Below are 23,216 nucleotides of genomic sequence, written 5' to 3'. Positions count from 1 at the left end.
TGATTGCATACTCTCATGATTACAAATGCTGTATACTTACGACAGTCTTGTGTGTTGCATGTAGCTGTAACAATCGATGATCCACTACATCCTCCACTCACAGAACAACGCCTTGTTCTAGTCTTAGTTCCACCGCCACATGTCTGGCTACAGGTGCTCCACGACTTCCATGAACCCCAACGTGCTGAACAACCAAAAGTACAACAAATATGGAGTAAGATTTAAACTAAAAACAGCAAGGCAATTGAAACGCACAAGCACATCTTATACACATTATTGTCCTTTATCACGGATTTGAGGTCATCACCTCCAAAATGCCGAAATACAAGAGTCATGGACATACAACAAAAATGTGTATACTAAAGACATTCTTCAACATACACATCGCATCAAGGTGTCAACCATAGGGTAAAATTAAACTTTTTTGTCCCAGGAAATTTCTAACGACAAAAGAAGCAAACGTGTGCCATTTGGAGAAAATCCTCTGATCCGTCTCGGTCCAAATTGATTTATGAGTTTTTGGAATTTGGGCATCTACCTCCTCACCATTAATTGAACGTTATTGAGCTTTGCTACATATATCACGCTTTTTTATATCATTGTTATTTTCAAAATAAACATGCGAAACCGACTATTATGTACCCTTTGTTTCATAAGTGAGGAAGGGGTCATGCCTGATATTTTGACCTTGAGACCATTGTTACTGTTCAGGCTACTCGACTCTGTATTCTGACAGGCTTCTACCTTATATAACAATGTGGTTAAGTTTAACCAGCTTTAAACAATACGGCGTTGACTCTCGAACCTGATTGAACATGATCAAGAAGATACTTACGACAACTTTGAGGATTACAAACTGATGTTTCAGTAGCAGATCCAGTACACCCATCAGCAACGGAACAAGTTCTGTCTCTAGTCCTTGTTCCGTTATCACATGTTTGACTACAAGGGCCCCATGTACTCCAAGAACTCCATATTGCTAGATGAAGTAATAAGACACAGAAAGTTGATATTCAATTCACTTGTTACAATTAATGTTCATGTGTTCACGTACGGGATATTATACTTCCATTTCACCTGTTCAATTACAGTAGGTTTTAGAGTTGATTGATTTCAGCGATTTTGATTTTGCCTATAAAGCATGTATTGTTTTCACATTTACCCAGCAAACACAAAAATGTTTTAAAACGTTTTGAACATGTTATATTTTTGGTTTTGGTTTAGATAAAAATGTTTTAACAACATTAGATGTTTTAATGGTCATAGAAACGTTTTAAAACATTTTGTATGGAAACACACTACAACAATATTTTACAAATGTTTTCAAAATTTTTATTGTAAGATTTTTTTGCAAACATTTTTTGCCAAATATTTTGTCAACACTTGAATAATTCAGAAATGTTAGAATATTTGGAGTAGGTTATCAACAAATGTTTTTGAATGCTTTATACACTTTATATGTACTTTATATAACCCGACATTTAAACGTTTTCTGGCTACCTTTTCTAACCTTTTGCGAATGATGTCGAAAAAGTTTTGTGTTTCCTGGGTACCGACGTGACCTGATTCAGACGAACAACGTGATGTAAGCGGTAAGACGGAAGGTTTGAGAAATCCCAATCTCGTAATACAATATTACTTACGGCAGCTTTGCGTGTTGCAAAAAGATGATTCAGTCGATAGCCCATTGCAACCACCATTAACAGAACATCTCCGGGTTCTAGTCTTAGTTCCACTCCCACATGTTTGACTGCAAATACTCCAAGAGCTCCACGAATTCCAAAATGCTATACAAAGTTAGACGAAAACAGTTTCGATAAATTAAAGGCTCATTCAGTGATCCCACATAAAGTGTAAAAATTATTAAGATTGTGTATTTATTACTATAAAGTGAAGGATACGAATTAGAATTAATAATTAGATGTTTTTGAAATAAAAACGTTGGCAAAAAACCGAGAAAAACTGCAATACTATCAGAATTTAAATCCCATTCAAATACATGTAGCTAATTTCTGTACTAAAGTAGAGATATTACATTTTACCAATGTGCTATTTCGTCTTTTATACACGGCTTTTGTATAAACAAGTAGCAGGCTATGTTAGAACATTATGCTAGTAACAAAGAGGCAAACCGAATGAGCAAACCGCCGAACACTAAAACAGAGTGTCAGTTATCATTTATTGCACTTCTCTGAAGCACAGAAACATTAAAACTATTTGGTATTAGTTATTAATAGTTTGAAATTAGTTATCTGAATTGCAAAACGCGATATGTATCTCTGACTTGCGCAATCAATTTTTGGTATTGTTAGATATTTATGTGTATTCTGCATGTTGTTTTATTTATGTGTTCAAATTTATCTTAAACTCAAATTGTCAATCATTAAACGCCTTACTTTGTTCGCACTGAGTTCCTATGTAACCATCGATACATTGACATACATATCCATTAACATCATTTACACACGTCCCTTCATTCTGGCACGGTCCTGAAGCACATTCGTCTAAATCTACATTAGAAAAAAAGGAAAGAAAAAACAGAACACGATGATTTTGGAATACACGCCAAGTCTATTTTATTTGTTTTTTGTTGATTTTTATGAAAATGTTAGTCAATTGCATTTCAGAATCACTACAATGTGGAAAGTGTCTTGCATTAAGGTTAAAACTTCCTGTTTCGATTTGTCTTTAATAAAAGCCAGCCCTCCTCACGGTACATTCCTATTCATCCTGATCCTGGATTACAGATGCATACCCTTGATCCTCACATCGCTCTACATTCAAACACGGGTGGCGGAGACATCCAGGCAGGTCTGGTCGATTCATTGTAACAACGAATCTAAATTATGCAGTGTTAGGATATTTGTTTTGTTTTTCATAAGATAAAGAATTTTTCAGGTTCAAGAGATCTCAAATAAATTTTTGAAATTCGCACCGAATGTTTGCCTCAAAACGATGTCCACGATGCAATGTTGTTTTTCTTTAGGAATATTACTGATATAGTGATTATATTATGCTTTAGGACGTTGGCAAAACAAGCTACTTCGACTACAGTATTCAACTTAATAAACGATTACCTGCTTCACACATTAAACCAGTCCATCCTGGAATACAAGTACACTCGTACTCATTGACACCATCTACACATTCTCCGCCATTGAGACAGGGCATACTAGCACATTCGTTGACATCTGAAAAAATAACAAATGATAAAAAAATGTGAGTTAAACAACATGCATAAAACTTTTTGAACTTAGTTTCTAGTGAGATGATCATCAACTGTCATACCAAGCCACACAGCTTTGGTAGTAGGAATAACCCCTAGATAAACCTATGGAGAAGATGAAACAGCCCATAGGTATATTTTCAACTCTTAACAACCAGTGACAACTTCAACAAGTACAGGAATTTAACTACTGTAACACTACTGTAACACTATTCCAGATGCCTCAAAATGTATGCAGTTTGCCAACATCCCGAAGATCACTGACTAGTCAATTATTCAGAAATCGTAATCATTGCCATATAGTAACACTTGTCCAGATGTATATTATGGCATGTTTTTGGTAATCTTGTTTGTGTTCGGGTCGATATCCCCGCCAGATGTTAGCCTTGCATCCCCACATGCATCATTTCAAGCTCAAAAACATTTGTCTTTATGAAATGTCATCGATATAGCGGGTATAATTGATGTATGGCAAATGTTCGAGACCATACTGGACTCGATGAACTGCAGGATAAGTTCATCAAGACTTCAAAGCTTCACAACAAGCTGTGATGTTTTGTAGTTAGGACCCCACTTTTAACTCCTTTGTCATACACCCCCTTAAATCTTTCAAAACTTATGCATGTTGCTATATTGCGTACAAACTTACAATAGATAAAATATGTGGTTTATTTTGTTGGTAATCATTTTAATATCTCCATCTCCAGCACACCAAATTGATGGCTAATAATATTTTACCGTACTTTTACTATAATTAAATTCGCTCGGGATTCATTTTATCCCTTTTAATTTTTCTCACCTGTTTGACATGAAACACCTGTCCATCCTGGAAGACATTGACACTCATACCCATTCACGTCATCGACACACACCCCATCATTAAAACATGGCATACTACCACACTCATCAATATCTGTAAAATATAAATTTACAGTAAACTATAAAGTATAAATGGCACACTGGTTAAAATCATTTCCTTTTTGGCGCTAGAGGACAAAAAGTAATAAACATTTGCATGTCCTGTAAAAAATACCCCGACCAACTATCTGCGGCGGCCCCTAATGTGCCTGGCCGAAGTTTCGTCAGCTTTAGATTAAGCTGTTAATGTCTAGATATGTTTGCCATAAAAGTACTTACTTTGTTCACAGTGTACTCCTGTGTAGCCTGAAATGCACTTACAGACATAACCGTCAGTATCTTCTTCACACGTACCTCCATGTTTACATGTTTCTGAGGAACACTCGTTGATACCTGTCATAAAGAGGTAACATTCAACATGCTCAACGGTCAATTTGAAACCGGAATTTGTATAATCTGTCGGATGATATTAATAGTAAGTAGTGATAGTTAGTAATAATAAGTAATAATAAGTAATAATAATAAGTAGTAATAGTTAGGAGATATGATGATCATGATGACGTGTCTAGAAGTACATAAGATCTTTTCATGTCTTTTGGGGTACCTTGCAAAATGATAGTATTGCCAATTGTTTTATCACTGTTATCGAAAATGCTCATTATGAGGTTATGAATTTCAGGGGTCAAATTACATATGAGGTTTTTTTTTTTGCCTAGCGACGAGGTATTGTTTTTTTTAATTACTTACTTCGTTCGCAATTAGTTCCTATCCATCCTGCTTCACATGTGCAGATATATCCATTTATTTGATCTTCACACCGCCCTCCATTCAAACACGGTCGGCTTATACATTCATACATATCTAAGAAATATATTTCAAGAAAACGAAAATCGATAATGGTATGTACTGGAAATTTAATATATAATACATAAATTGAAGACACAAATGATACACTTTTTGTAAATCTCAGGTAACACATGATGCAAACAAATTATTAAAATATTTGATCAGTCGGAATATTTCTTACAACAAATTAAAAATTCCCTTACTTCTGTCACAATTCGTTCCAGTCCATCCAGGTTCGCAAATGCATATGTACTGATTCAATCCATCGTAACATCTTCCACCATTTAAGCAAGGACTAGAAGCACACTCGTCAATATCTGAAACTTAATCCCGATAATTATTATCATCAATTAGTAATTTTGAAAAAGTTGGCAACGAATAGTAACAATTTATTTTTTATTGCTGATAATTTTCCTCAATTTTATAAGAACACACTCAATGATACCTTTTGTGATTAGTAATTGTATGTTACATAATGTTATGAGATACTTGTTACGGTAACTTTAAAAATGCTTTAATAACCAAGGTATTAACAATGTTGTGGTCACGCTTCAGGTTATATAATAGTGGAAATCAGAGAGATATAGGTAGTCGAACCACATTATTTCCCAAAATGCAATTGGTACGACGGAAAACATATTAAATGATTTTACTCCATTCTACTCTATTACCGTCCTTTGTTTATAAACACTCACAATGTATCATTTCAATATTAACTATGAAAGTTTTTGGTAGTAGGAATAACCCCATGTTATGTGAACAACAAATCACCTTAAATTGAAGGATGACATCCCAGGGAAAATTTATGTTACGTTTCCAATCTTGTTCCTATATATCTATGATTGTTTCACTGTCAAACAATCAAAATAATCACGCCAAAACTGGCACTACGATGCTCCCTAACTTTTGTTCAATAGTATTTTTCCAAGGTACCGAGTATTTACCTGGACACAATCCTCGTTCATCGCTGCCATCAAAACAATCTTCAAAACCATCACAAACCCATGCGTTGTGAACGCACCCACCACCAGTGCATTGGTACTCGTGTAGAGTACTACAAAAACAGTCAGATTCATCACTGTTGTCATTACAATCAGGAAGATAATCACAGTGGTACTTCTCAGGAATACATGTGGCACCATCGGCACATGAAAATTCATCTTCAGCACAAGAAACTGGAAAACAGCAAAAGAATACGATGAGGTTAATTTTGTGTCTGAAAGTTCAGAGTGTTCACCTTAATAAACCCCGAGCTACTTAAATTTAAAAGGGGCGAACATCTTCCTTACCTTTTTCACAGTTTATTCCTTCCCATCCTCTTCTGCAAATGCAACTGTATTGATCAACTCCATCGACACATCTTCCACGGTTTTGACATGGGCGGGATAAACACTCATTGGTTTCTTAGAAGAAAGACAAAATACATAATTTATATCATTTAAAACAGTGTCATTTTTGTGAATTAGCTCACAACATCCTCATGATACGCCGATACGCTAATTGTCATACACACACATCCACTCGCCCCCACATGCACCGCGCACACAATCACCCCCACAGACGAGTGTCTGCGCACGTAGGCCTACATACAAAATTAGTCAATACATGTAATTACAAAAACATTTTAACATTTTTTTTAAATACTCCGGGTACATACACACACCCCCACCTACTGTCATCCACCCCGAAAAGCAAAGAAACGCACACGGCCGGACACCATCACAAAAGCAATAAAACAAATAATAACTACATTTTGTCATAAAATTTCACAAACAGCATGCTTTGAATACAAACAGAAATATAAGTCTATTCTACCTATTTCACAGTTGTTTCCTTCCCATCCTCCCCGACAAATACATCTGTACTGATTAACTTCATCGACGCAACGTCCACGGTTTTGACAAGGACGAGATAGACATTCGTTAATTTCTAAGAGAAAATTATAAAATGATTAAATTATTATAAAATTGTAAAATTGTTACGTGTATATTAAGTGTATAATGTCACGCAACAAACTTATTTAGCAATATTATGTTTCTGCACACAAATGCGGTAAGCAGGATATTCTAGTAAATTATTCATGTATTTATAGCAATTATATGATATCAAACATTTCCTTTACAGTCTTTGGCTGACATCTATTAAATCTTTAGGTTTTCAACCTTCCATTAATACCGGATGTCTTTCACCATGTCGAACCGCTATTTACGCCCCTAAGTACTTCCTTTTTCGGAAAACAAAATGCATCCTATTACTGAATCGTTGACCTAGTCAATGAAATATTCAAAAATAGAATGTATACCTGCTATCAAATGCTCCTAAAAACATGAGTCTTTGCAAGTGTGACTAAATACATAATAAACATAATGATATAAATGATATATAACCTATATGTGTTTGTATTTGTTACATGTGAGTCTTGTTGACATTTGTGTTTTGTTATCCTTTTAATGTTTAACAAAATGTGATTTCCATTAACACGAATGTCTATCTAGGATTTTAAAGGGATTCATCCTCACCGTGCTCACAATTCACTCCAGTCCAGCCTGCAACACATACACATGTATAAGAGTCCACGCCGTCTTCACAGGCTGCTCCATTTTGGCATGGGCCTGAGTCACATTCATTCGCAGCTTTTAAGGTAAATTAAGTATTCAAAGTTAAAAGTCAATATTCTAAATTATCACAGCAATAAGAATTTAAAAGAAATACCAGCAAGGAATTCGAGTTTTGTTAAACGTAATGACTGCGTATAAGTTGTTTTGAGAGTATTGTGAAAAACCTTTACATTTGGCTCGGGGGAGAGAGTTGTAAGAAGCAGTTCCATCAGGACCTAGGCTGCGTGTGATATAAGAAAAGTTGGTCAATCATATATGGAAGACGAGAGACGTGAAAGTGAAGTCACATCGTACACGGTACCACCGACACTATGTACAGTGGCGTAGCGTAGGTCATCACATGGGGGGGCACTGACCATGACTGGGAGGCAACAGGTCTGATTGGGGGCACAAGCCGTTTTTTCGGCAATGTTCCTATGGGATTAAAACAAAATTCAGATCGATGGGGGGGGGGGGCACGTGCCCCCGTGCCCCTATGAGGCTACGCCACTGACACTATAAAGACACTTTGTAAGCAAGTACAGTATCTCTGAAAATTAACTTTCGAATCCCTGATAAATGAGAGCTGATCGATTCGTTGTAAAACAACGTGATGTCACTTTCAAATCTCGCGTCTAACGGAGATTTTCGCAACCTCTCAACTACTGTACGTCGTACAAACCCCGCTTACAAACTATAAATTATTATACCTGAGCAAACATTTGGATCTTCGTCACTTTCATCAAAGCAGTCTAACCTTCCATCACACTTCCATAAAATATCGACACAACCACCTTCTCTACACTTGAACATACTCTCTGGGTCGCAAACGCAATCAGATTCATCACTGTTGTCCGCACAGTCGATATAATAATCACAACGGTAGATTTGTTCCACACATGAAAGCCCGTCGGCACAAGCAAATTCGCTGTCAGTGTTACAGGTTACTGTAAAATATAAGCATGGCAGCAAAGACTTTTAGAAGAAAACTTTTAGTTTTAGAATGTTTTAGAAGGTTTTAAAAATAACAAGGAACCAGTTTATTTTTTTTCAATCCATCGACCGATTATCACCAAGTATCAAGTATGTCACTCAAAAGATTATTGCCATAAAGATGAAACTTTACATGCCTAATTATTGTTATAGTAAAGATACATACAACATTTCATTTTAAACATGTTAAAACTTATCATCTAATCTAAAAAAGCTGCATTTTGCCGATTTTTTACCGATACTGTTTAATAGTAGAATTATACGAAATTTTGATTCAATAATGAATAAATACGTTTGGGCCACCAAAGCGGCATTATAAATCATTACATGAATAAATTACAAACAACATGATAATGAACAGGAAGAATACATTGACTTTGGTGATCCTGTTTCGCAGTCTCCAAATGACGTTGGTTGCAATCATGGAACAGAGGCATACTTAGCAACACGTTTGGAGAAGGCAAGTTTCTTCAACCCACTTCGGAAACGGTGATGGACGTGAACATGGCCGAGTGACCCAATCACGAAGACGTGGATTTTGTGATAACGTTACAAAGTGGAGGATACTTTTGGAACTTTGTTTTGTAACTTTTATTAATGAAAGCATCGAAAGGACAAGTTACTTCCAAAATGAAGCACATAACATGTTTTCGTTATCAATGAGAAATAAGTCCGGTTTTCTTGCTTGAATGTCTTAAAAGATGTTTGCGAATTCAATTCCATCATCGTCATTCGTGATCAGAGCACCCGACATGATCTTTTCACGGCAAATTCACGGTATTTCTTAATATTTACTTAATTTATCAAGAATATTGATGATTCAGTTGAGTCATGAAATGTAATTGAAACGAAATTGCATGCAGCCGTTTGCTACATGTCTGCACTACATAGATACGGCGCACAAAATACAACAACGTCATAGTATTAAAAAAGCAATAAATGTGACACGATCAAGGGAAATGAGTCGGATGTCGCTAATATTGATTTTGAGATATTGGCAAAGAAAGTGTTAAAATTCTTTTGTTTTATATTGTTTTCAGCGATTGATAAATTGACTTAACTTCGCAAAAAAAAGTCATATTAACATGGGGTTTTCAGTTTCTGAAAGCTCTAAATGTCATCTTTAGAAAAATATGTAAAACTCATTTTCGACCAGGGTCGACATGTGACTTGATCATGTCACAAATGTATTGAACTACACATCTTTGAAAGCACCATTACAAGCTATAATTGAAGACCGAATTAAAAAGACTAGTTCGCGTATGACGTCCTGTCAAGTAGACCAAAAATGCTGTACTGCGCAGGTCAGCAATCAATCACGTTGCGCCTTTGCTCTGACGTCACACGCAAACTAGTCTTTTTAATTCGGTCTTTAATTATAAGTTTCGAATATCATATACCTTGTGCGGATGTTATGTGAAACGATGCGAATATCGCGAGGGTTACTACTATTTCTGCATTCATCGTGTCCGGAAAGATTTCGGATACACAGGTTGTTAACCTATGGTAAATAGATGACAAAAGAATATGATAATTATTGGCTATTGTTTAGTAACAAGTTTCGGATCTTGACTCTGGAAATAATCTAGTACATCAAAAAATTTAAATTCGGTCTCACGAAAGGTTTTACTCAAGAGCAAATATGGGAACCCTCCGAAGTAATATTGCTTTTGTGTCAATGTGTGTGATGTCAAGTTGTTATTGGAGTTTGCTACAACTAACAATTACAGTTCAACAATGTGCGTCTCAAGTCATTGTGTACTTGGTCTACAACAACATTATTATCTTTCCACCACTTTCTTACGTTTAAATTTGATAACACGTTGTTAGTTTAATTATCCCAGAAATGATTTATTCGATAGCATATCGAACACCATATAGGCCCCTAACATGTTTTTGTTACCGCTAGCCGAGTGATGACGTAAAAGATAGCATAATGTTTCTTTACGATAAATCTAACGAATATACATCTTGAATGAATACATAATAAGGCAACAAAATAATATCATATTCTTAAGTCTAAAAAACTAACAACTGATTAAAAAATATCATGTGAACAATGTACGTACCTGAAATTATAGTTTGATATCAGTCATTCAGCCTGTAATACCAGCGTCCAAACTCAATTCACACCACTTGTAATAATGACCAATATAACATACTAACCAACACCGGAATCAAGTATAGGAATAGTACTAATAGTATCCGTGTATTTCGCCATAGCGGAAACCCATAAAGGCCAATACAGTCCACCCACAACGTACAGGAAGTCAAAATCAAGCCAAATTTAAGTTCTCATTTAAATCCTTTTGAGTAGCATGGACTTCTACATACAGTAGACCATATTTATTTTGTTACCACCTCACGTCAGTGGCGTAGCGTCGTGGGCCATCAGATGGGGGGGGCACATGCCGTTTTTCGGCAATTTTCCTATGGGATTTTTAAAATTTCAGATTGATGGGGGACAGGGACACATGCCCCCGTGCTCCTATGACGCTACACCACTGACTCACATACATGTGATCAGCTTCAGTGCATTAACTGATGACACTTCCTTGGTATTACCCAGCAAACACAAAACATTTTCATTATTCGTTAAAGATTAGAACAGGTTGCCAGAAAACGTTTAAATGTCGCGTTGATATAAAGGGTATATAACGGGTATAAAATGTTTTCATAACATTCAAAAACGTTTTGTGATAACTTACTGCAAATATTCTAACATAATGTTTTTTAAGTGTTGACAAAATATTTGGCAAGAAATGTTTGCAAAAATATTTTACAATAACATTTTGAAAACATTTTTCTTGACCTTTATACAGAGTATAACCCGACATTTAATGTTATTAAAACATTTCTACCAAAATCAAAAATCGAAAATATAACCGTTTTTGCTGGGTATGTAGCTATATGTGTTTATCCTTTGGACTTGATGTACTTCAGTAACTAAATGTCCCTGCTCACTGCCCAGCCTCCTGAATATGTTCCTACACCTTCATTGGGTTTTTTTCTTTCGACCTGCCAAAAACCGCCTGTCCCCCCTTCGACCTTCCAAAATATGATCCCCCCTTTGGGGGTACACTTAATTATTGCACCAACCTTAATCATGTTAACATTAAGCATCATAATATGTATATAATATGTTATATTAACCCTAGAACTACGAGGGGGGTGTTGTACCAACGCGCCCTAAGATTTTTTCAATCCGTCATAAATTAAAGTGCGTATTTACGCCCAAACGACCTAAGCTAATCGTAGATCCACCCTTTGCGCTCACTTTAGTGATAACATTTTAACCCCAGCACCTCAGCAAATGGACATTTCCTTAATATTTAGGTAAAAATTCGGTGAAAATCGCATGATCGTAGACTTGATTGCCGCAAATCAATATCAATACTGCCTATAGTTTTGTACAGAGCCAGAATTTCCCAAATTTGCATGGGCGAGTTCACATTATGACGTCATAGAGAATTATGTGAGGAATGTTTGTACTTATTTTGGTATCACCGGATAGATAGAGGAGACCATCTACACATTGGTCCCAAATATAACGGTATATGACGTTTAAAATTGAAAACTAGGGTGTTGCAACAACCCCACTCCCTCTTCGTAGTCCGTGTTACAAAATATCGCTCAGTAGTTCTAGCGTTAATATAAACCTTTCATATCTGAGTATTGCAAATGAGGCTGTTCTAGTACCTGTTTTGTAATAACCTACATTAAAATTTATATGACGTATATAATATAAAACGAAAACCGTTTGCCATGAACTAGCGCAGTGGACAAATACGTCCACCCTCAGGTATACAGCCTGCAAAAGAAGAGTTTGAAAGAAAAAAAGACAATTGTGAGAAAATTGCATTTCGACTGCTTCATATTTTTGCAAATAATACTTAAATAACAACACAAAAACGTAGACAGGCATCATATCCATTATCTCAAATTGCTCATCCCCGGCTCAAAATACCGTTAAAAATGACCACAATCATCTTCCTTTTGTCTGTTTTAGACCGAAATTAATCCCATTAACATTGCAAATTGTGTTGTACGCATTTTTTTTTTGTCCCGGCAAAGTCATGTGAGCAGGTACTAGGTCAGTTACTATAGGATGCCGATTTTTCCCTGTACGCAACTGTAGTACTCTACCATAATATTAAAGAGTCTGTGAATTGCGGACCTGGAAGTACCTGGAACAGAAATTACAAACAGCCCAAAGAGCAATGGAAAGGAAGATGCTACACATTACCTTAAAGTCATAATGTACGATCTTAAAATATGAATTTGGTTAATTTTTTTCAAACCTGATTTTTTGGCATATTTGTAATGTTTACACATGTCACAACTTGCACCCAAATGGAATCAGCCATATTTGTTGTGTTTGTAGGTAAACAGAGCAAAGTTCGACATAAAGTCATAATTCAAGAAATTATGACTTTATGTCCTCCCATAGAACTGCGTGTTAACGGTCAAAATTACAAGCAGTGTTTCTTTCACTTTACCTCGTTATTTCAGCTAAAAATGGACAGAAACCATTCCCGATAATTATAACTAGTATTATTTCAGCATTTTGAGTATATAATGACAAATTTAAAATTTGAAGGAAATCGTACATTAAGCCTTTAAGGGATAAAATTAAGAACACTGAAATAAGACGTCAAACTCAAGTCAAAGACATTATGGTGAAACTCAAAGAAGCGAAATGGAGATGGGCAGGTCACCTGGCACGAAGGGAAGATGGATTAAACGGCTAACAGAATGGCAACCAAGAACAGAGAAACGATCGTACAGAAGAGGAGGTGGCGTGATGACATTACTGCCTACATGGGACCTACATGGACAAGCAATGCAAGAGACAGAGAACAGTGGAAGAATCATGAAGAGGGCTACGTCCAACAATGGTCGAACACAGCCTGGTGAGGTGAGGTGAGGTGAATTGCGGTTCCAAAACACAAACGTCAACGTGTAGAGGATTAACTGTTCAAAACCACTCTGCCATGAAAGACTCCAGAAGTCGAAGTGAACGTCTAATCGATAGTAGAAGTAAATTATGAACGAAAACATGTCGATTCAAGAACAATCATGAACAATAGTTTCTATATTTCCTAAACTCTCTGTTATCTGCTATTTAACTCCTCAGCCACTGATGATGGAGACGACATCTCACTTGAAACCGCGTGATATACGTTTGATAAATATGCTCGTCTTCCAATGTTGACTTTTTTACACCTCTCCCACATGATATTGTCATGTGATCATCTGAAGTTAATTTCATTGAGTTTTCAAGTTAACAATAGGCCTATAGAAACGGTATAAGGCGTCAATTTAGAGATGTTTCAAATAAAAAATTACACCTGAGACTATGGCTTTGATTTGAACCTACTTAAATTACAATTTTTAATATGCGAATGGTATTATACACTCTCAAAAATACCAAAAATTTTAATACGATCCATGATTACGAGAGACATTACTTATAAATAGGACAATTAAATTGCATAATGTACTTGCTCAATTAGTGCACAAACTTGAATGGGTTCTTTTTATGGACCTTTTCATTTCCAATGTAAAGTCTATGGAGATGAAGATTAGAGAAGGCGGGAAAGGGCGCTTTAGTTTCATTTTAGGCCGTTTTAGGAACTTTTAATGGTCATAAAAAAGAACCCCATACAATTTGTGTAACAAACTTCGCATCGAATGCTACTTGAGCAAGTACAAATATAATTAAATACTTCTAGAGAGCTAAGAGAGTGCTATAGCTAAAACAAAAAATGTCCTATACCTTTTTGGTTATGAAACAAAGGTGTCTTGCAAAAGTTTGATATTAAACCAAAGATGAATAAACTAACCATCATCGTAATGCGTGCCACAGCTATGGGTGTTGCAAGATGTACTGGAAGAGCAAACCCTGGTTTTAGTCCTTATTCCACCACCGCATCCTCGACTGCAACGGCTATACGAACTCCATGGACTCCAATGTGCTAAACGAAAGTTAAGAGGGATTGGCGCTTAGTTAATGTAATTTCGAATTTTGTTTCGTATACGTACCTTCTCCTTATCAATAACTCTCGACTCCTCGCAGTTAATTATATAACTACTCGCAATTATATAACTACTTCTTGCTGCATGGTCAGCAACAGCTGATTTATTTTGTTTGCTCTGAAACCTTTCTTTCTGATCTGGTATATTTTCTGAAACAAGCTCTGTCCACGTCCCTTTTATGTTCAGATGTATTTGCAAATTGCATTTTCCAATCTTAATCATAACCCAGCAACCACAAAAATGTTCTTAAAACAGTTATTCAAAACGTTTTAATATCATTTAAAAGTGGAGTTATATAAAGGTCATGAATACGTTTTTAAAACGTTATTGTAAAATATTATTGGCAAATATTTGTGCAAAACATATTGCCATATGTTAAAAAACATATTTGAGAATATTTTTAATCATGTTTTCAAAAACGTTTTCAAAAACGTTTTCTGAATGTTAATAACGTGTTTATACCGTTTATATAATCTAACATTTAAAACGCTCTCTGTAAAACGTGTGTTTGCTGGGAATAGGCCTATGCGATTTAATACACTGTTAGTAAGTCATCTCACTTTTTCTATCTTAGTAATTAAAGTCCAAAAATTAATACGATTTGAAATAAATATCACATTTATCACAAAAAAGAAAATCATCGCTATATACCATTTCCGAATCGAGAAAGACGGGTGACCGCTAGTAGTAGTAGTAGTAGTAGTAGTAGTAGTAGTAGTAGTAGTGGTAGTGGTAGTGGTAGTAGTAGTAGTAGTAGTAGTAGTAGTAGTAGTAGTAGTAGTAGTAGTAGTAGTAGTAGTAGTAGTAGTAGTAGTGGTAGTAGTACAGCCCTTTGCATTTTAAATAATAATAATAATAATAGTTCAAACTCTAACCCTAAAACATTACCCTAACCCTAAACCCTAACCCTAACCCTAAACCCTAACCCTAACTCCTAACCCTAACCCTAAACCCTAACCTTAAACCCTAACCCTGAATCCTACTTTTTTTATACTTTTTACCCCATAATTTCTTTCATTCTTCAAGCCCTGCCCTCTTTCGGGGGCAAATTTATAGTTTAAGCTTGTTGGATATCAATATTTCGCGGTTATAGTGCTTCTTTGTAGCCATGCGGGGCAAAATAATTGGATACCAACATTTCGCGGTTAGTGCGTTTTTTAGTGGCTGCTACTGCTACTGCTACTGCTACTACTACTACTACTACTACTACTACTACTACTACTACTACTACTACTACTACTACTACTACTACTATAATAATAATAAAGTATTTATACTAACGGCATGTACTGCAAGAAGTTGAAGAACTTGATGACCCGCTACAAGCTCTACTAACAGGACAAATCCTACTTCTAGTCTTCGTTCCGCAAGAACTCCATGAGTTCCATGACTCCCATTCTGAAACAGAAAATTAAAAAAAAAAACAATTTAAGAAACGGAAAGTAACGCTATAATAGGGTCAAGGACGCATTTTCAGACACAGATATCCGCGCGAAAATTTCGTCAATGATCTTATCCGCGCATTTCTGCGATTATAAAAGGTCGCTTCATGTCATGACATTGAGATCAATGCTATGTGAAAAGGTTATCATGGTTATGGGACGTTCTTGTTATTATAGCACTCTGTTCGGATCTCATTTCTCGCAAATTGCCAAATTCATTGATAAATATTATGGAATAAAGGAAAATGCCCTATCATGATGCAGTCATGTCTACAGTAGAATTCATCTCGACCTTTGCAGTACTTAACCCCATTAAAAGCTATTAAACCAAGATAACACTCATTGAAACAGCTCACCTGGTTAAATCGGATCTTCTCTGGTTGTGCACAAGTGTCTGTTTTCATGTGCGATATCGCAATAAAGCTGGTATTATAGCTTCAGTTGGGTAACCGATTATAAAGGAAACGAAAGGAAACAATGGTATGTGTACTTAAGTTCACGAAATGAGACAATGGCATGCTTTTTGTAAAGCAGCATTCTTGAAAATGAGCAACATAATGATTGTTGACTTAACACGGTTTGGAAATAATTTCTTCATATTTTTGGTGTTATCTGTCGTTTACATATCCTTCCTAAAACACAAAAGTGCGACCCTCTCCAAACACCTAAATTAGCTAAAATTTAGGACATGTTACAAAACTATATTGTCTAGAATTTTAGAAGAGTACTTTTAATATTGGCCGGTTATTTTTCACACAGCGACGTTAACTAGGCAATGTACTATTACCTATAACATTAACTAAAACACCAAAGTACGAATATTTCCAAACATCTAAATTAGCTAAAAATTTAGGACATGTTAAAAAACTATATTTTCTAGAACTTTAGAAGAGTACTTTTAATATTGGCCGGTTATTTTTCACACAGCGACGTTAACTAGTCATATCCCCATACTTTTAACGTAGGGCTATTTGTAGAGGTCACGCGTCAATGGGAAAGAGCACTGTGTATTGTGTATAGGAAAACGGACAGTAACTGCAGTATGTCCTTTACACACATATAATGCGTCATTGGCAATAAAACCGTAAATTATCTGACCATTTTTTACTGCCCGCCGCGAGGACACATTATAATAAAGGATATGGCAGCAACCTTTATTTTTTATTTGGTTCCCGCAAACATAGTGCGATTTAGAGAGAAACTGATCAAAAATAGTCTTGAATGGCGGTCATCTAGAAAAAACAACGGGCCGCCATATTTATTTATTTTTATGAGAGCGTACCACCCGCGCGCCATTGAAATAAACAGGGAAAGGTACACTTTTGGATCGCGTTTTGGCATTTGAAAAACGTATTTCAGCTATATAGCTAAAAGATTCGCAAATTCGCATGAAAACTTCATCTCTGAAATAAAACATTGGGACTTTTCTCCAGATTTCTTAATATGAAAAGCTTTGTTGCAAAACCCTTAATACATTCACTTTTGACTTTTTGAGAAAAACAGGCTTTTTTAATTGTGCAAGTATTACTTGTTCGATTTGATTCAATTTGGGTTTGGATAAAGTGTTGATGATTAGAAACTAAAAGAATAGGTTTGGTACAATTTTCAAGCCTTCCTATTTATTTTATTATTTATTTTATATCGCGCCTTTTGTGGATGTAAGGGTTTTGCTACAAAATTAATTTACCCCTTTACTAGCAACCACCTTTGCGATCAAATTTGAGCCCATTTGTTTGCAGTATTTTATGTAACTTGACTAATGCTTTCAAAATCAAAAAGAAAAATTGAAATGTCTCATTTACTTTTTTAATTATGAATTTCTAATTAAATTCGGGAAAATGGCATTTTTTGAGTATTTCCCACACCTTTTGTTAATTAAAAAGATTTTTTCAAACATAGTGGCCCAAAAACAGTTCCTTTTGGTTTTAATAGGTAAAGAACATTCCAGGCTACTATTATACTTAAAAAAATTAAAACAAAACAATTCTGTATTCATTGTAAGTTGTCCGGAAATTCCCTAAGATTTCACAAACGGGAAATATACGACACCTCCGGAAGGGAATGTAGCATGAAGGTCAAACAACCACCAAAATGTGAATTTTTACCCACACTATTATATCATGCCAATAACTCAATTTCAGTCAAAAGTGGATGTAAGGGCTTTTGCAACAGAGCTCTTCATAATAGACACTTGGAAACAAATGAGCTGAAAACGGGCAAATTTTGACTGTACGTTTTAAGGGCAGAGTAATGGGAGAGAACATTGACCTTTTCGAGCTTCATTGTCATTACTCGTTGATGGTCGATAAACGTCCCAATAAATCGAACTTAGTCACCGGTCAGTTCTACAGCATAGATATCCATGGCTAACGATGGTTAACTGTGGAAACATGTCAAAGGACATCAAGAAAATTTTCTAAGTTATTTATTTTGAGCTCTTTCGAGACGAGTAATGGATATATTCTGTAGATTTAGGTTTTGTCTGTGACTGCTAATGTGAGGCCGTCGTAGGTCGTACGGGGCTCAAACTCGGTGGGTGGGTGTAGTTCTGTCCTGGCAAGAAGACGTTTATGTTCGTTAAGTCATCCGACCCCGGGGCCCCCTCCAAGGGGTCATTTGAGGTCAAATGACTAAAAACTGCCATATGGGCATGAAACTAGGTCCTACGGGACTCAAACTCGGTGGGTGGGTGTAGTTCTGTCCTGGCAAGAAGATGTTCATGTTCGTTAAGTCATCCGACCCCGGGGCCCCCTCCCAGGGGTCATTTGAGGTAAAATGACTAAAAACTGTCATATGGGCATGAAACTAGGTCGTACGTGGCTCAAACTCGGTGGGTGGGTGTAGTTCTGTCCTGTCAAGAAGATGTTTATGTTCGTTTTAAAGTCATCTGACACCGGGGTCCGCTCCCAGGGGTCATCTGAGGTCAAATTACTAAAAAGTGTCGTATGGGCATGAAACTTGGTAGGTACAGTCAACATTTAAAACAACATTTTTCGAAGGTCATTTTGGGGTCATCCAAGGTCACCACGGGTCATCTGAGGTCAAATTAGTAAAACTCATATATGGGCATGAAACTTGGTGGGTACAGTCAACATTTAGAGTTATAAGTTTAGATCATTTTGGGGTCATCCAAGGTCACCCAGGGGTCATCTGAGGTCAAATTACTAAAAACTGTCGTATGGGCATGAAACTTGGTGGGTACAGTCAACATTTAGAGCCAAATTTTTGGAAGGTCATTTTGGGGTCGCCAGGGGTCATCTGAGGTCAAATTTGTAAAAACTGTCATATGGACATGTCACCATCAGCCTGGTAATCGCGCCCAGCCGAGAACCGCCAAATATGGTAACCGCCTAGTCTATTTTAAAACTGATGCATCAATGACTATGTTCATCATGTCATTATTGTATCATTCTCACATACATTAGGAAATGAATTTGGAGAATAGAGGCCTTGCATGTGACATATCATCCCGTAAATATGGCGGACTACTCAAATGCATTCAACAAAAGCATGATTGCAATCAAATAGGTTGATGACAACATTTGATTGAATGGACTGCACTCCGCCATAACTACGGTGAAGGACACCGGCTCAAATCCTTTGTTTGGAGCCAATCGATAATTTCATGCAGGGCCTCTATACTTTCTGTTAATAAAATAGGGCCTACAATGCTGACCTCACACTCCAGTAATTTCAGATCATTGAGCTCAGTAATACATCAAAGAATGTCTTCCAATTCATGAAAACAAATAGATAATCTGCATATCGGATTAAAAGCTTGAGGCATTTCAATTGCAATGCCCATTACTTATACACCAACAACAACATAGGCCTACAAGTGTATATAATGTAGCATGTGCACACATTATCATGTTGTGGATGGTGAATCAAGCTGCAGTGCCTACCCATTCCCAAATAAATGCAGTGACCAACCGGTGTTCACTCATGATTGACGTACTGATCATTATGTATGATTTAAACTCATAGGTTTTGGCAATTTGGAAGGGGGTGGGTTCAAAATGACCCCATAGGATTATACGGGGGTAAAAATTTCAAATTGCTCAAATACCCCTTTCAAATATATTAAATTATTTAAATGAATGAATGAATGAATGAATGAATGAATGAATGAATGAATGAATAAATAAATAAATGAAAAAAATTTGTAGCGTAGCATTAAAATCATAATAACCATTGCTGGCAGGCGGATTCGAACCAACGATATTGACATTACAAGTCTGATGCTCTAACACTGAGCTATGCCATCATCTAGTAATGAGGGTCAAGTTTTTAGCGTATACAGTGTTTGTCTGTGAAAATGCCGCCTTGTGAAATAAATAAATATAAAGTCTCAATTTTTAATTTAAATTTATTTGATAATTTTCTAACCTATATTTTCTTTAGAGCAGGGACAAATATTTCCCCTTTTATCCAATTTGGCCGCTAAATAAGAATCTACTTCTTTTATTACTGATTTAATTCCGCGATTTGTTCCATTCAGCAATATCAAAGATTAATGTCAAGCATCTCACGACAGATATTTAGTTGGCTTAGTGGTTTTGCACAGTGCTTTTTAACCGGGAGGTACCGAGATCGATTCCCACCTCTGCCTGCAACCTGACATTCGCCGCTGACATTCGTACTGCAGAAGCGGAGTTGTTTGTAACTTGTTAAACTTTGCTCCTTCCGTAAAAGGGTACATTATTTTGGCACTACATTATTTCTTTTTTTCCACATTGCTGGTAGGCCCCTATTAAATATCAAATGGTCATAATTGGCGGTCACTTCAAATCATCGCCAACTGAACGAGGTTCAGGAATGTACTCTCATTGTTAATTGTTGGTTAATCCACCACTTGAACAGGACTTAACCAAAGCAAACAAAGACTTAAGCTTTTTTACGAATGCTATACATAAGTATAAGCTTATTATCCTCTTCAACAATAGGATTAAAGATTGGTGCTTGACTGGAAGTACGTGCTAGTGTCATTGGTTATTGTTAAAAGGCAATAAGGTGTGTAATTGCAATATTTCCTCTGAATAGGAAAGACTCTCTACATCGAACCATGGAAGAAAGAGATGAGAAGGAACCACAACGACTTCGATCGGCCAAGTTTTAATCCGCTTATCTATTGACGCATGAAAAGAAAAGCTATCAATGGTACTTACTTTCATGTATGATCCATTTACCGCGATCGATGCTTGGCAAAATCATTACTGGAAAACATGTATAACAAACCCATCCACGAACAAACAAACGCTACCCAGAAGTAAGATTATGGAATTTCACTGATGCTCTGAACATGTATAGTAGCTTTGTTTTGGGATCTACAGTCAAACTGTTTTCTTGATCGTGTTGTGTAGAAAATGTCCTATAAAACATCGAAAAGGTAATCAAAATCGGCCGTTTTTTTGCTGAGTTTCATCTTTAGCAAATAAGGTGAGATTTTGGTGACTTTTTCGATGAAAAATAGATGTAAAATGTTCTTAAATAATGCACAATGTTCCGGTTGAGTCCGGTACATAAAACCTGTTTAATTTAATAGTTTATATGTGTATAATCGTAACTAGCTAACTCGTTTCAGTGCCAAAGACTGCCAACTCTGAGAAAAAAGTCATCAAAGTTCGGAAAAATTGGACAAAATGGAAGAAAAAAATGTAGGCCAGCAATGACCGATGATCACGTCACCAAAGAAAATCCTATAGGGTGCTTGCACGGAAGGTCATTAGTTCAAATCATCCTTCACACACGCTCCAGAAGACATGCAAATACATGGAATACAATACCAATCACCTATTTAACGCGGGGTATTGACCAAAGTAAATCCTCATGAATAACAATGTCAACTAAATGTCAGTAAAGGGAGTGGACAAAGTGAATGCGTTCGTTGTGGTTCCTTCTTATCTCTTTCTTCCATGATCGAACCATGGATGCTGGTGGTTCGAATTAAGCCCGATCCTGACTCCACTTCGCAGCGGTATGCGATGCTGCGATGCTTTTCAAACATCTCAGCATCCCGCGATGAAATTAAAATGTACAGGTGGAGTCAGTATCGGGCTTTAGGAATAAAACTCAATTCGAAATGATGCGCTTGAGAATTCAACAATATAAATAATGGTAGCTCTATTATAATACACATTAATGATAAAATTCCAAAATATAATACGTTTTCTGTCTTTGCTTGTCACGTGGTAGCGATTATATTTTTAAATAAGTTTCAAATTAAATAACAACAAGACAAGTGGTCGAGTGGTCTAAGGCGCTAGGCTCATAGAGTACTAAGCGTTGCGCCGTGAGTTCGAACCCCGCCTCTGCCAAACTTTAAAAGAAGTAAATTAAAATTTGACTTTTTTAATTTCATATTTGGGAAATGTGACTGGGAGAATTTATGTATGGTGTGGAGTGGTGTGATAGGGCATGTACTTTAACTGGCCGGCGCGGTCCGGTGACTAAGTCTTTATTGGGCGTTTTATCGGCAGTCAACGAGTAATGTTTCTGAATTGTATGTCCAAAGTATATAAAACTATACATTTTTGGAAAGGAAATAAGTCAAGGAATCCCATGGTGACGTCAGATTTGTTCAAAAATCTCAAGTTTTTGAAAAATCACAAAATTCACTTTTTACCCCAATTTTTTGTGACAACTTAGAAAAAATCCGTTCGGATTAAAAAAAAATCAGTTAGCTTTTCATGAAGAAGAGACATGAACTTAGGGAAGGTTTTTATTTTTTTTGAAATTCGTCTCTTTTTCGAAATATTGAAAAAAACATGTGAAAAAAGCCATTTTGTCACTCTATTAAGCTAAAAATTGCACATAATGGTGTATCTTTTTGTTTAAAACAAATATTTTGAAAAAATGAAAAAAGCTTCCCTAGACTTTGATGTACTCTAAAGGATAGTGCAAAAAGTTTACCCTTTGCTTGCATATTTTTCGAGTTATCTTGTCACAAAAATCGCGCAATATTGTCAAAAGTGAACTCTGAGAAATCGACGTTTTAGTAAAAAATGTCAAAATTATGCACAAAACGTCCTTAAATTTTAAAACGGTAAGACTTTCACACTTGTAAATGCTGTATATGGTCTAAATATGCATCTTTTTGCACCAATGAATCTATAGAGAGTTCCCGTGTTTTCAAGCGGAACGGATTACAATAGTGTTTATAACGTGATTCGCACCGCCGTATTCCTCATTCCTTTGATTTGGTCAATGACCCTA

At 36.2% G+C, this 23,216-nt stretch overlaps 2 protein-coding genes across 3 annotated transcripts in view; both read right to left on the bottom strand.

Annotated features, from left to right (window-relative positions):
• Nucleotides 1-10,849, bottom strand: part of LOC140137602 (uncharacterized) — a 35,142-nt gene extending 24,293 nt beyond the window's left edge. Inside the window, exons 1-16 of one of the 2 annotated variants that reach the window (XM_072159333.1) lie at nt 10,590-10,849; nt 9,921-10,021; nt 8,238-8,474; nt 7,450-7,563; nt 6,746-6,859; nt 6,220-6,333; nt 5,875-6,105; nt 5,134-5,253; nt 4,832-4,945; nt 4,364-4,477; nt 4,026-4,139; nt 3,078-3,191; nt 2,397-2,510; nt 1,644-1,787; nt 836-979; nt 41-184 (exon numbers count right to left, since the gene is read on the bottom strand). In XM_072159333.1, the coding sequence (XP_072015434.1) occupies nt 41-184; nt 836-979; nt 1,644-1,787; nt 2,397-2,510; nt 3,078-3,191; nt 4,026-4,139; nt 4,364-4,477; nt 4,832-4,945; nt 5,134-5,253; nt 5,875-6,105; nt 6,220-6,333; nt 6,746-6,859; nt 7,450-7,563; nt 8,238-8,474; nt 9,921-9,984 (1,996 nt within the window). In that variant the 5' untranslated portion in view covers nt 9,985-10,021; nt 10,590-10,849. The remainder of the gene's footprint in view (nt 1-40; nt 185-835; nt 980-1,643; nt 1,788-2,396; nt 2,511-3,077; nt 3,192-4,025; nt 4,140-4,363; nt 4,478-4,831; nt 4,946-5,133; nt 5,254-5,874; nt 6,106-6,219; nt 6,334-6,745; nt 6,860-7,449; nt 7,564-8,237; nt 8,475-9,920; nt 10,022-10,589) is intronic. The other variant, XM_072159334.1, reaches the window with a different exon arrangement.
• A 469-nt stretch (nt 10,850-11,318) lies between these two features.
• LOC140137125 (uncharacterized) overlaps nt 11,319-23,216 on the bottom strand; it is a 41,655-nt gene continuing 29,757 nt past the window's right edge. The window contains exons 23-25 of the mRNA XM_072158780.1: nt 15,841-15,957; nt 14,367-14,498; nt 11,319-12,331 (exon numbers count right to left, since the gene is read on the bottom strand). Coding sequence (XP_072014881.1) covers nt 12,291-12,331; nt 14,367-14,498; nt 15,841-15,957 — 290 coding nt within the window. The 3' untranslated portion in view covers nt 11,319-12,290. The remainder of the gene's footprint in view (nt 12,332-14,366; nt 14,499-15,840; nt 15,958-23,216) is intronic.

Source organism: Amphiura filiformis, chromosome 17 (assembly GCF_039555335.1).
Source record: "Amphiura filiformis chromosome 17, Afil_fr2py, whole genome shotgun sequence".
Classification (NCBI taxonomy): domain Eukaryota; kingdom Metazoa; phylum Echinodermata; class Ophiuroidea; order Amphilepidida; family Amphiuridae; genus Amphiura; species Amphiura filiformis.
This window is presented reverse-complemented; position numbering and strand designations above follow the sequence as displayed.